This window comes from Penicillium subrubescens, assembly GCF_028828155.1.
Source record: "Penicillium subrubescens strain IBT 31985 chromosome Unknown utg000006l_segment0_segment0, whole genome shotgun sequence".
In the NCBI taxonomy this organism is placed as follows: domain Eukaryota; kingdom Fungi; phylum Ascomycota; class Eurotiomycetes; order Eurotiales; family Aspergillaceae; genus Penicillium; species Penicillium subrubescens.
Window position 1 is genome coordinate 2,417,636 of NW_026643156.1, and position 12,962 is coordinate 2,430,597.

The following is a 12,962-nucleotide window of genomic DNA, read 5'->3' on the forward strand; positions in this document are numbered from 1 at the left end:
GTTCGTTTCATTTCAATTGAGCCATTTTTACTCTTTGAATCTAGTAAAATGAACGTACTGATTCCGTGAGATAATGATGTATGAGAGGTTTCCGGATACGGGAATGGGGGGTAAGTTCTCCTAAGGGTCACATGGAATGCCGTGTCTATGCTCCAGGTCATATTCAATGGGGTTATATGTTTTTCATCCCGATATCACATCCTAATGAGGATGTCAATTGTTTAGTGCCGGATGGCTTTATCTGAGCTCTCCACTACCCGGGTCGGGCCCCCAGCCACGGACCCATTCTTACTCCGCCTCGGAAGCTTTAGATTTGATGTCTGGAGCGAAAGAGTAAGATCTTTACTCCATTTTGTCTATGTAGGAAGGAAGGATTCACTGTGGTTAAGGACGGCGTGTTTATTTTCCCTAAGGAGGGTAGAGTCGGGTCCGCGATGAACTGGTTGTATATGCGTCTTTTGATTATGGTTTGTTGTAGGTTCGTGAACTTGGCTTCTATCAATTGCCGAGACAATTACTCGACTACGATACAGAGTCCCTGTACTCAAACCAAAAAAAGCGAAGAGCGAAGAGTAAAATCATTCATTCAAGCCATGATTCCCACGCATTCCCATAATCCCCGCGCGGCCACTAGCCCATAGTCTCAAAGTCACATACTAACACAACCTCTCCGATGGTCCTCAAACCGCAACAAGAGCCTTAATCCCATTCTCAATCCCTTGCGGATTAGCCCCAACAACCTCCGTAATCTTCTCCCCATTATTAAAGAACAAGATTGTCGGCATAGCGCGAATGCCAAGCTCCTGTGCAACGTCGGGCACCTTGTCCACGTCGACCTTGTAGAACTTGGCTTGAGGGTATTGGGTGCTGAACTCTTCGACCTTGGGGGCGATGGCTTTGCAGGGGCCGCACCATTCGGCCCAGGCGTCTAGGACAATGGGGCCGCTGTTGGCGTCGAGGATTTTGGTGAGGAAGTCTTGTTTGCTGGGAAAGGTGAGCCGGGGGTAGCGTGAAGGGGGGTTGGAGAGGGTGGTACAGTACATACCTGGTGATGGCTTCGACTGGCATTGTGGCGGTTTGGTAGATGGGTGGATGGTAGTTAGAGTTTTTAAGAGGAGATATTTGGTTTCTGAGTTTGTGGATGGGAGTTTGTGAAAGGGAAATGGAGGTTGGCGTTCGATGATGGAGATGATAAAGAAGATCGGATCTTCTTGATGACGACAAGTGGGGTGATCGCGGTGGGGCAACAGCCGTCGTCTGATGCCCGTGCGACCCGGGAACAGTACAGTAGTACTTTGATAGTGTGATAATCAAGTTCAATTCATTAGTATAGACAGAATATCGAAGTAGGTCATCCAGCATTCTTCCATTGACTTGTCAATTCAAATGATCCAATTTCTTCCAGGATATTCTATTACATGCCGAGGCAGTATGGTAGCTTTAGATTCACAAGAGCATAGAGACTTAAGGATAATCTGTGACCTGACTCTATCTAACTATGATGTGTAACTTTTAATTAGCCATACTGACCAGAGGAACAGAAAATAAACAGTTGCTTCCAGTTGAGTATGCGGACATATTGAAGACTGGAGTGGGAGCTGTCAAAGGAAGTACATTCTTACCCTTCTCGTTGTTTGTCTGGCACTGATATCGAATGATTTCCAACTGGCACAGGCCCAAATCTCTCCAAGAATTTAAATGAGCAAACTTGCTGCCTTCATGAATTGAACCGCCAACCTTGTCCTCCCCTATATACTTCGTCCTGTTAGTGGATCACCATCCACGGACACCGAAGAACATCGCCAGTCCCTAGTGCCGCGTGATAGAGCCCTTTTCACCCTCTAACACCTTTAAGAAAGGCATTAAAGAGTTAAGGTTGATAAAATATAAAGTTTTAGGATAGATGTCTAGTTAGAAAAAAATAATATTGCCGACAAAATCTCAAAAAAAAAGAACTTCCCCCCGCCTAGGGGTGTGTCCGGCCGTCCGTGGAGCTCGAAGCGTCAACACTGGCCCAGTATATTTCATCTTTTGTTTGCCCACTCCTCCAGGGCACACCAATGGTTCTCCAATTTATGGTGGATACCAACTAGGCCATCAGAGGGGGGAAGTTGATTGTTTGACCTGAAAACCGGTGGTAACCTCTGTTCTTGCCTGATTGGGATTCCAATGCTAACCCTTCCAGTAACGAATATCCATCCCCGGAGCTACTTCTTCGAGTCCGTATCAATAAAAGAAGCTTCTAGCATCGACTGCAAAGAGTTATATAACCACTAGAAAACTCGTTTGCGAATTCTACTGTACATACTTCGGGAGCGCTCGTGGCTCTCCGATTAGCTCATTATGATCGCGTTTAGAATGAATAGCTCGCATTTTTGATGGTCCATTTAGGACTATGGCACAATTCCTGTCGAGAAGGGGTCGTCATGTGGTTACTGGCCACTATCCATGCTTTGAAAGACTTCCACCATCCCTATGCGTCGTGCGGCGTGCTGGATGAGAACCGTCCACGTTGGCAATGAACCAGTCATCCCAGGAGGATTCTCCGTCATTGTACATGTCGTTTTTGATATAGTGACAGGATCCACCAGTCCCCCATTGAACATATGATACAGATATAAAAAAAGTCCAATGACAACCAAAGGCCCTGATCCCCAATTGGAACAACAACGCCCAAATAATTACCCCAAACTCCACCGTCGAATATAATACATGTCATAACAGCGGATGGACAGATTTGAATTACATTGAATACAATTGTGAAAAGAAGAGAGAGGAAAAAAATCTCGAAATCCCATTCGAGCCTAAACAAACCCCTAATATATCAAATCCCTTCTCTTTCTTCACTCCCCGGTCATCGTCCAAAGTAATCGCTAGGCGAGTTCAAACTGAGAGACCAGACGGGAGATCAGAAAGAGAAGGGACGAATGGAATGAGAGAAGAAAAAAACAGCCAGACTCCGTAGCCAGCTCTCCGACGTGCACCGACGTGCACCGCGAAAAAAATAAAATAAAATCAAAGACTCGAACAGGGCGCTTTTGGCGCAGGCCCTTACTCCTGGCGACTGCGCTTGGCGCCGTGAGGGTTCCAGGTGCCGTCGCCCCCCTGGTTGGCACCGCCGAAGAAGTTCTGGTTGAATGCCGGGTTGGGGCCTTGGAATCCTGGCATATAGGAGTTAGCGTATATTCATCTCTTGAAAGGACACAGTACAAGTAAAAGTAAGATCAGAGATCACCACTCACCCTGCATTCCCATGTTGCCACCCATGTTGCCCATCATGGGGTTCATGCCTCCTCCGGCCATGGGGTTCATGCCCATGCCGCCCATTGGGTTCATACCGGGCATCATCATGCCAGCTCCGGCCATGTTTCCCCCTCGGCCGCCACGCATGCCACCGGGGCCGCCGCGCATGTTGTTCATCATGCCGCCGCGGTTGTTGAACCCGAAGTTTTGCATGCCCATGGGTCCGGCCTGGAAGCCGCCCATCATGCCACCGGCGGCGGGTGCGTTGCCACCCTGGAAACCGCCCATGTTGTTGAAGTTGTTGCGGTTGTTGAAACCGCCCATGTTGCCAGGTCCGCGGTTGTTGTTGTAGCCGCCGCGGCCGCGGTAACCGCCCATGTTCATATTGCCGCCGCCGCCGAAGTTCATGTTCTGGTTGCCGCCGGAGTTGAAGCTGGCATTGCCGCGGGAGCCATCCTTGCGCATCAAGGCGTCCTTGGGGTGCGTCTTGAAGGGGTTCATTTGCGCACTGGCATACTGCGCAGTGTGCTTCAGACCGGATGCGGTCTCAAGATAGTGCTTAGTGGCCGTTGCGGCCTGAGTGGTGGTGAATTCTACAAAGGCTTGACTGCAAGGTGAAGATGAGCGTATGATTAGCTGCCAGAACTGAGAGGGCGCATATATTAATAGATGATGTGACGAGACTTACCCCTTGCTCTTGCCATTCACCTTGTGCTCGTTGAAAGTCACTTCCTTGAGCTCATCCTCTGCGTGAGCCGAATTCACCCAGCCGCGGATGTCGTCGTCGGTGGTCCACCAGTAGAGGTCGGAGATGACCAGTGCAGTGGTCGCATCGGGGTCGGTGGGGCGATCCTCGTAGTCCTTGCGCTTGATACCGTGAGGTGCGCTCATGGCGTCTTGAGTAGAGAGTTGTTCTTGCGACATGGTGTGGTCGCCGTTCGTAGAGTGTGGAATGTGGGAAGCTTGTGAAGGGAGAGAGTGATGTGTAGAGTTGGAGGAGTGAAGAGGTTCAGTCTGAGCTTTTGAAGTAGAAGAGGGCTCGAGCGTGGACGTATCATTCGTATCGTTTGTCGTTGCCTGCCCTTCAGGCTCCGGGATATCTAGGTCGAGGTCATCACCTTCCTGTTTCGCATCGCCCTGATCGTTTGCACTGAAGCCTCCGCCATCCCCATAGATGTCAATATCGAAATTGTCATCCTCTGTCGCCATTGTGCAAGCTAGAGTGATTGATGAGAGACCGCTGGTCCGAGAGAGAAACGAGTTCGATTTTTTTGATATTGCGAGGTTGGATAGTACACAGACCCTGCTTGATCTTCTGCTGCTTGGTTGCTTGAGGATTCAAGTAGAGTACATGTCTGCAGGCATAGGAGATCAATTAGCACGAAGAATGATTTCCCAACGTTCAACCACGAGATGATTCACAAGTCAGTGTGAAACGAAAAGGGCTGATGCAATAGTAGCAGGTGTATTAGAGTAAAAGCGGGTCATGAAACCATATCACTATCGCGTAACACAAGCCAGAAGAAAAAGGCACAACCATACGTACAATCCAGAGCCGAAAATGCTTCACCCCCGTAATGACAAAAGCCGTTCCACCAGCTGAGGCACGTACAGGCTGTTTCCTCTTGATTTCCTCTTGATTTCCGGGTTCCGGATACAGGTAGAAAGAGAGAGACACCGGCCACAGACAGGCAGCGGCAATAATGTTGACAAGACCCGGGACAGTGCCTTGAAGCCCTCGTACAAAGAAAATAGGTCAATCCCTCCCACTTGAATAGTATCAGAAGACCCCGATATCGTCGGGTTGACAGGAGCAGAATGAGACGCGAGATAATTGATGAGAGGAGATACGGATAGTCGCGACTGGGAGCTCCTAAGCTTCGCCCGGCAAAATAGTTATTCCGGTCCCGCCTCCGAGACAGCAGAGGCCACGCCAACGTTCCCGTGGCATTTCCCATCCCCGTTCCAATTCCCCAGACTTTCCTTCTTCCATATCTCACCCTCCTTTTACAATACTCATCCACAATGTCGGAGACTTTCCAAGAGCTTGCTGATATCCCCAAGGACTTTGTCCGGGAGGGAAGCCTCTTCATCCGCCGCTGCACCAAGCGTAATGTCGATCCCCCCGTGGCCGATTGGGAGAGATGCTGACACTCTTTGCAGCCGACAAGCGCGAGTTCATCAAGATTAGCCAGGCTGTTGGCATGGGTTTCCTGGTCATGGTATGTTATTGCCATATTTTGGAGCATCTTCGAAGAATGCGAATCGTTGTAGTGCAATTTGGCTAACACGGACATTCAGGGTGCCATTGGATACTTTGTCAAGTTGAGTAAGTACTCGCTACAGATATATACTACGTCGCTAGAACACGGAGCATTGAGCAGATAGCTGACATTGGGTTCACTACTACAGTCCACATTCCCGTCAACCAGGTCCTGGTTGGTGGCGCATAAATGACTCGACGCCTTTACAATCTTGCGAATCGAGAGCCGACTCAATCAAGGAGATGCGGAGAGAGAAGATGAATACACGTCGCAGTCGGATATGGGTATCTGTTGAGCGAATTGAATGAATCCCGCCCATGTCCATGCTCGCGTGCGCATTGCACGGAAAGGGGGGAGGGGCGACCCAAGCCTCGGGGAGCACACGAGAGGAGCTCCATGTTTTTTTTTTGCCTTGTCGTCTGGAGTTTACAATCATTGGCGACCTTTTTTTTATTTTGGGATGCGATGGGAGTGCATCATCGCCACCCTTGAGATACCATATACCACTTACTTGTACCAATAGGGGTCTTTCACCTTGTTTGTGATCAATCAACGACCCTCCATACCCAATTTCGTTCTCTGGCATATCAGATCTATGATCTACTTGTGTCTCTCATTTTACGAAAAAAGTGATCGTATTTGCAGCTTCGTTAGGTCGTCAATAAGTACAACACATGGGAACCTTTCGTGAAACAAGTCAAATGCCCTCCCAGAATCCCGATCTCAGACAATCACTTTTCACGCATATCAACTCTCAGTTGTGTAGAACGGTTCGCCGTCACATATCACCATCCAGTCTCATCCTCCTCATTGTCGTCTGTATCCAACCGAGCGACAGGCCGGCTGCGCAGTGGGCGTCGTGTGCGTCGATGTACCCGGCTAGGTGGAGGATTGTCCTGATAGCGATTGAATTCGGGTAAGGGTCGCAATTTGTGATCGTAGCTTCGTCCAATTGGCGGATCACCTTCGTCGTCGTCGGCGCCATCGTTCCATGAGTGAACAGTGCATGTGCCGCTAGAGAGACCCCAGCCATTCCAGGAGGTTGCTTGAGAAAGTAAAGTTAGCTCACGTCATCGAATAATATAAAGTACTGTACGCGCAGGGAATAGTTAGTGCGACTTACCTGCTACCATAGGAATGCTGGGGTGCCAGCTTGCATCTCGAACACAAGTTCTCCACTTCATGTCTCCACCCAGATCCCACATATTGGACAGAGTATCGGGCCCACGGGGTCGAGAATTCATAGTCGCCGATTTGACATCAATCGTACCAGCCAACGTGGCATCAATATTGTACACGTAGACTTGGCCATCTTCGCTGCCCGTGTAGACATAGCGCGAGTTTGTGCTGCCTGGTGGCGAGAAATGGCAACGGATGAGAGTTTTGAGGACACTGTGGCCGCGGAATGTCACAATCGAGTGGTCACTTGGATGGGATTGACGCTTATATTCGGGATATTCTTCAAATCGATAGTCAAAATTGGTAGCGTAGGTATTTGGGTTGATTTTGTCGGCTGCGGATGCTGACATCATGTTCCGCAAATCCCAAAGCTTCATCGTTTGGTCTTTACTGTTGGACAGGACGTAGCGACCATCACCCTTGCTGTCAATGTATGTTAAGCCGTCAGTGTGGCCCATGAAGACGCCGGCTTCACGTCCATCGCCCATTGAACGTCGGTCCCAGACACGCAGAGTTGTATCATCAGATCCGGAGTAGAGAATATGAGGCGAGGATGTGTCTCCAAAACAGACTGCATTCACATGACCCTGGTGACGGTTTCCTAGAGTGAGAACTGGCCTCCGTGTCTCGAGATCAAGAACTATCACCGAGTTCTCATTTGTACCGGCAACAACCTCCCGCCCGTCTCCGGAAAATCGAAGGGACCAGATCTGTCAGTCTCGAGTGAGCTTCCACTTAATCTCCAAATGGACTAGTATGAGTGCCAAACTTACGCCAAACTGCGCTCGTGACAAATCCCAGGCGTTTCGACGTGCTTGACCCGGCAACAGGGAAAAGTCTAGCTCGTGTGGATCCGAGTCATCGTCCGGGTCTGTCGGCGCGAGGTAGGCTGCGCTGCGGATCGAGCTGTAAACAAGAAAACGGTTGTCCGGACTCAGCGAAGCATCTGTGATGGTCCATTGGCCATACGGATACTCCACGGTCTTGTAGTACTTCCACTCATATGGATTAGATGTATCGTACATCCGAACCCTGAAATCCTGTTCACAGCAGAAAAAGAAATCCCCATCATCGGAGTATTGACCAGAGTAGCTTCGGGAGTCGTAGTGGATAATTTTGTCTGCCCGAGAGCCTGGAATCATGCTCTGCATGATAGGATATGCCAGATTAGTATGCAAAAAGGTGGAACCTTGGGGTTGGCAATGCGGCTATCCGTCCTTACCTGACAGATGGATTGATTAGCTCTCTGCCGGACTCCGTGAGAGTTGATGCCAAGCTCCCGTCTCATGAGATTTGTTGCAAAGACTTCCTTCCGCTTTTTCATTCGATCGACGTAGTATGGGTCCGTCCCAAAGTGACCAGAGGCCATCAACTTGGTACCTGCATCACTTGGAACCTTGGGCCACACGAACTTCGGCTTGCGTCGTCTTCCAATCAAATGAGATAGGACCTCTTCATCATAGTCTTCCACTTCACCGAACTCGTCTCTCTCTGTGCCGTATGGCCACCCATTCGGATAGAGCATCTCTCGGAGACCTGTGGTTGCTAGCAACTGGAATAACTGGGATCTTTCGACTGCATGCGAACGGTCAGAGGTTAATTGACATAGGATTTTAGAGAAGAGAGGAAAAAGATGGTATTCATATAGGCTTACTTCGGGGATCATTAGTCTCTCCAATAACGAGCATATCATCTGTATCAATATCCAGCTCATCGCCTGACACCCATTCGAGGTAGCCACCCATTTCGTCGAGTTCGATGTGAATACCACTAAGATTGAGCTGTTCATTTCCTTCTGCAACAGCTCCTTGTTCGGTATCATTGCTATGACCCCGGGAACGACCAGGGGTCATATCATCGTCCTCGTTGCTCATCGATTCGTCGTCTTCGGACCTCGATTGGCTAGGATGGTAATCGGATTCCGTTGTAGTATCAGCCTCGTCAGGCCACTCTTGAGCTGGATGCCAGACTGGTTGATCCTCAGTAGGATCTCGTGTCTCCTCAGAGGGTAAACCTGGGGAGGCCATGATGACGTGAGTGAGGTGATGGTAGGAGAGATGATGGGATGAGGAGGAGTCGGGCTTATCGATAGGGCGATAGTGTAAGTCACCGCTGCTTCCGCCGATCGGCTGACGGGGAACTCGATTAACTCCTTTTATCTCCGCAGTGACAAAGAAGTAGTGGGGCTATCGATTGGAATCTTTAATTGTGATCTTGGGCGGGCCCAAACAAATGGTGAGGGGCATTGCATTGAGTATTTAAGGGCGCGACTAGATACTGTCAGGCATTGCAATATGGCTATGGCCCAATTCGCCAATTCTCCATAATTGGCTGACTACTCTTATCTTCTCGTGATCCGGACTCTACACTCGCTATTCTTCACGAAGAATCCTTCGCGCACTTCAGTCTCCAATGAGGTAGCGCGTTCAATCCTGAAAAGCTTGAAGATAGTACCCAATGTTTTCAAAATCTCCATCCATGCAAAGCTTTGAAAAATTAGTACCATGAGAATCATAACTTTGAAAGAACAACCTACTTTCGCCCAATACACGCACGCGGCCCAAGGGAAAATGGGAAGAACGAATCGAGATGGTCAGACGATTTTCCATCCATCCATCGTGATATATCGAATTTATCGGGATTCTAGATAGCAGCAATTAGATGGGTGATCCCGATTGGCCAGGCTCACATACTGTAAAGGCAGTCTCATCGTGATGAATATTCAAGGTCGGGACGCTGACCAGAGTCTTTCCAAACGTGAGCATGAATGCTTGGTTTTGCAATCCGGTTTGAAAATGATATACTCACACCCTCTGGTATGAAAATTCCCGCAATTACCTTGCCTCCTGGTGGTGTAACACGCTCCAAGCCCGTGGAGCTAGTTGGCTTCAATCGCATCGTCTCTCGTACCACGGCATTCAAAACAGGTAGTTGATTCACAGGTTGAAACTCCGCGATCCAACCCGCAGACATACGTCCGGGAAACGCCTTATCTAACTCATCGGCGAGCTGCTTTTGAATTTCCGGTAATCGCGAGACAATATCGACTACATTGGTCATGGTAGAACTCGTGGTATCACTGCCACCGACTATAAAAGAGATTGACTCGGCGATGATCTCTGTCTCGGATAAAGGAGATCCGGTATCTGGATCCTTCGCATTGAACAGGAAGCTCAAGAGATCTTTTCGACTGTCTTGCTGATCTCTGCGTTGGTAGTAGGCATTTTTGCCGATGGATGCTAGGTTAGAGGTTGCCTGCAGGCCCTTCGGCCAGAACGGATCTAGATAAAAATACTTCATCACTGGTCTTAGAAGCCCTGGGAGATGACCTATGGCATTGAGCACTTCCCCACGCGCATCGATAGTGGTTATCAGATTCAGGTGATTCTCTTCCTTGTCGAGGAATCCGAATGGCTTTCCGAAAGCATAGTCACCTATGGATAATTCCATCAGATGGAGTAGAGTTAGTCAATGGAGGTGAACATACCTATGACATCAAAGGCGAGATAGTTCGCTGGATGAATTAGACAACGGTGTCAGTTTATCTTCAAATTGCGCGTAGACTTACAGTACTCATTGAAATCAATCCGGGCTTCTCCATTACCCTGAGCATGACGAGTGATACAAGTCATAAGCTTCGTAACTTGCGCAGACATATGCGGTTCATAGTCATTTAAATTCTTCGCTGAAAACGCGGGGCTAAGATACTTTTTCTTCCTTTGGTGAACTCGTGTATCCCGAGTATTGAACAAGACGGGCTCCACCTGATGAAAGGGTAAACTGGCTTATCATTATCAAATGATATCCTCAAAATGCGACGATAACACAAGACTTATCTTCATAGAAAGGACCTTTCAGGAACCCTGACTGATGGCCATATATTGTCTCCAAAGCCGTGCGATCCGATATTGAGATGTGATTGGGAGCGATTCGGACGAATGCTCCATATTTTTCGTGTTGCTGAAGAACTGCCATGGAGCGTCTTGCCTTTCGGCATTGATAGACGATCCATAGTGAAGAGAACTTGGCTGCAGATGGGCCAGGGATTCGTGATAGAGGACCAGAGAGGGCTCTATATAGTATATGCAATAAGATCTAGACATTATTAACCAAATCGTCCTAGGATTTGAACTTCTTTTATCTCAAAGTACTCACCAACACAAAAATGACCGCTAAGAAGGCATACGGGGATATTCTCTCGCCAAAGCTAACGAAGACTGACATTATGAGCTTTCGTTCTGGATGGAAGCATCGATGATGGATAACTGACGCATCCGCATCATCCGCAACTTTCATTTGTACTTCATTCCGGGGACACATCGGAAGGCAGTTCGAGTATTTGAATTGCCGGGTACGTCAATCCCCGCACGCGACCTCTGAATAGGACGCGGGGAAAGAAACCCTGTGCGGAGATAAGCACAGGAGCCGCTCTCAAGCTGGTGATCAATACCCCAAAATATGATGCTGAAGAACTGCATAAGCGCAGGGTCTCGCATTATGCTCTGTAGTTTCGGGGGCAAGTTGGAAATGTACATACATCGCTAGTGGTTGGCTGATTCACTCAGAAGTTGTCGAGAAGAGTTATTTTTTCAAGGTTTATATCCATAAATAATTACATCACACTGTTCAAGACTATGAGGCTCTCTAACATGAGACACACGCCTTGGAGTCCAAGTCGCGAACCGGGGGTTTCCGAAACCACCACTTCTTACGGGAGCTACTGAGGTATTTTAGCCATTTCAATTCTATGTCATATAAGAGAATCGAGTTCTAATCTTCTAATTACCTGGGTATTCACACTCTAATTTTCAATGACCCGCTACTCGAAACTAGAAGTGTTGGCCCCCGGGGCCGATTTTGGTTGTACAATGACTGCATAAAGAATGGGGCGGCAATCAACGCGATACTTGGATCGGTCCAATTAAGCTTTAGGTACGGGAGCATGTGCTGCGGTTATTTCTGGGGGTCCAAAAAGACAAGACTTGTTGCCAACCAACCGGAATTTCGGCCCCCATGTTCTAAATACACAACATGCAGGGATGTAGTTGGAGAAATGGTGGGATGTGAAAGAGTCACCATGAACAAGACTTGCCTTACTTAACTCGGTTCATTGATTGTTGATATCCTCGAGTAAATTGAGAGATTTCACTTCTTTTTACGGCTCTGTACTTTGACTTTGACTTTGTCTCGGGGGCAGTGTTGCGACATTTTCAAAAATAATCTCCCTTTCACTGCTTGTCGCCCGACGGGGCCGTGCATGTCTTTTTCCGGGCGCTTGAGGCTTGTTTGGCGTCTTTCATGGCCACCTCGAAATTGGCCTTGTGAGAGAATAACAATGACTTAAACTCGCCATTTCCAAGTGATCATTTTAACTACATCATCTTCACTCCCTTCCACCCCACCTATCTCATTCCTCGCTCATCCATCTCACACCCAAGCACCATGAAGCTCACCCTGGTGTGGCTGGCGACGGCATGCATGTCCATCGCCAGTGCAGCTTCTCTTTACGACCTCGTCTCCGAGTTCCCAAATGAGTGCGCCGTGAGTGTCATGATCATCACAATCCGTTCAAGATGTGAACAGCTAGCTAACCAAGTTGCGCGGTCTAGTTGTTCTGCACCGGCACTTCATTCTTGACCTTGCCATGCGATCTCAACGCCACGTGCTGGTGCCAGACCCCAGACTTCGTCTCGGACTTTGGCTGTTGCATTGCTCATATGTGCCGGGAGGATATCAGCAGTGCGTTATACGCTACTTTTGCAATGCGCCATGTCAGGGCTAACATCTGATCCTGGGATGCAGAAGTCAAGAACACCTTCAACAGCTGGTGCCTCACTGCGTCCGGTCAAGGTCTCCCCGCTAGCCCGTCGACGAATTGCTCTTCGTACGACTCGAATCCATGGGGAACGGGCACGTTATCGAGTTCAAGCTCTGCGCGCTCATCAACTGCCTCGCAATCTACGAATTCAACCCCCATTATCCCCGTACTCACCGGGAGAGTGATCGGTGGTATTGTCGCTGGATGCTTGGGTGTAGTAATCCTCTTGTGTGCTTGGGTATGGTATCGGATTCGTCTCAGCAAGAAGGAGGCGGGGTGTGAGTGCCCGTCGAGATCCGGACCACGCCCTGCTACACCACCTCCACCTTATTCAGCGGAAGCACCGCAGATTATCGAGCTTGATCACCGTGATCGCAGTGATCGCAGCAAGGATGATCCAACGGCAGCCCCTGGTCAGATCGTGTGATCGCGTCTCTTATGACGCAGTTTCCCGTCGG

General features: G+C 48.9%; 6 protein-coding genes across 6 annotated transcripts; 2 read left to right on the forward strand and 4 right to left on the reverse strand.

Moving 5' to 3' along the window:
* Window positions 1–435: 435 nt before the first annotated feature.
* On the reverse strand, window positions 436–1,191 carry N7473_009375 (thioredoxin family protein). Its single transcript, XM_057155314.1, has 2 exons — window positions 1,046–1,191; window positions 436–984 (listed from the first exon to the last, which is right to left on the reverse strand). Exons 1-2 carry the CDS (start codon window positions 1,066–1,068, stop codon window positions 681–683), a joined length of 327 nt encoding a protein of 108 aa, XP_057006444.1. The 5' UTR covers window positions 1,069–1,191; the 3' UTR covers window positions 436–680.
* A 1,860-nt stretch (window positions 1,192–3,051) lies between these two features.
* N7473_009376 (uncharacterized protein) lies at window positions 3,052–4,452 on the reverse strand (the record flags this gene model as incomplete). The annotated part of the gene is made up of 3 exons (XM_057155315.1): window positions 3,052–3,152; window positions 3,243–3,850; window positions 3,932–4,452. The coding sequence occupies 3 exons, from the start codon at window positions 4,450–4,452 to the stop codon at window positions 3,052–3,054; spliced, it is 1,230 nt and encodes a 409-aa protein (XP_057006445.1).
* Window positions 4,453–5,268: 816 nt separating this feature from the next.
* On the forward strand, window positions 5,269–5,696 carry N7473_009377 (translocon subunit SSS1; the record flags this gene model as incomplete). Its single annotated transcript, XM_057155316.1, has 4 exons — window positions 5,269–5,353; window positions 5,407–5,465; window positions 5,545–5,572; window positions 5,656–5,696. The coding sequence occupies 4 exons, from the start codon at window positions 5,269–5,271 to the stop codon at window positions 5,694–5,696; spliced, it is 213 nt and encodes a 70-aa protein (XP_057006446.1).
* A 596-nt stretch (window positions 5,697–6,292) lies between these two features.
* N7473_009378 (WD40 repeat domain-containing protein) lies at window positions 6,293–8,713 on the reverse strand (the record flags this gene model as incomplete). The annotated part of the gene is made up of 5 exons (XM_057155317.1): window positions 6,293–6,552; window positions 6,631–7,396; window positions 7,460–7,831; window positions 7,909–8,261; window positions 8,341–8,713. 5 exons carry the CDS (start codon window positions 8,711–8,713, stop codon window positions 6,293–6,295), a joined length of 2,124 nt encoding a protein of 707 aa, XP_057006447.1.
* Window positions 8,714–9,343: 630 nt separating this feature from the next.
* Window positions 9,344–10,342, reverse strand: N7473_009379 (uncharacterized protein; the record flags this gene model as incomplete). The annotated part of the gene is made up of 4 exons (XM_057155318.1): window positions 9,344–9,433; window positions 9,495–10,120; window positions 10,174–10,200; window positions 10,255–10,342. The coding sequence occupies 4 exons, from the start codon at window positions 10,340–10,342 to the stop codon at window positions 9,344–9,346; spliced, it is 831 nt and encodes a 276-aa protein (XP_057006448.1).
* Window positions 10,343–12,128: 1,786 nt separating this feature from the next.
* On the forward strand, window positions 12,129–12,931 carry N7473_009380 (uncharacterized protein; the record flags this gene model as incomplete). The annotated part of the gene is made up of 3 exons (XM_057155319.1): window positions 12,129–12,227; window positions 12,296–12,425; window positions 12,489–12,931. The coding sequence occupies 3 exons, from the start codon at window positions 12,129–12,131 to the stop codon at window positions 12,929–12,931; spliced, it is 672 nt and encodes a 223-aa protein (XP_057006449.1).
* Window positions 12,932–12,962: the final 31 nt, after the last annotated feature.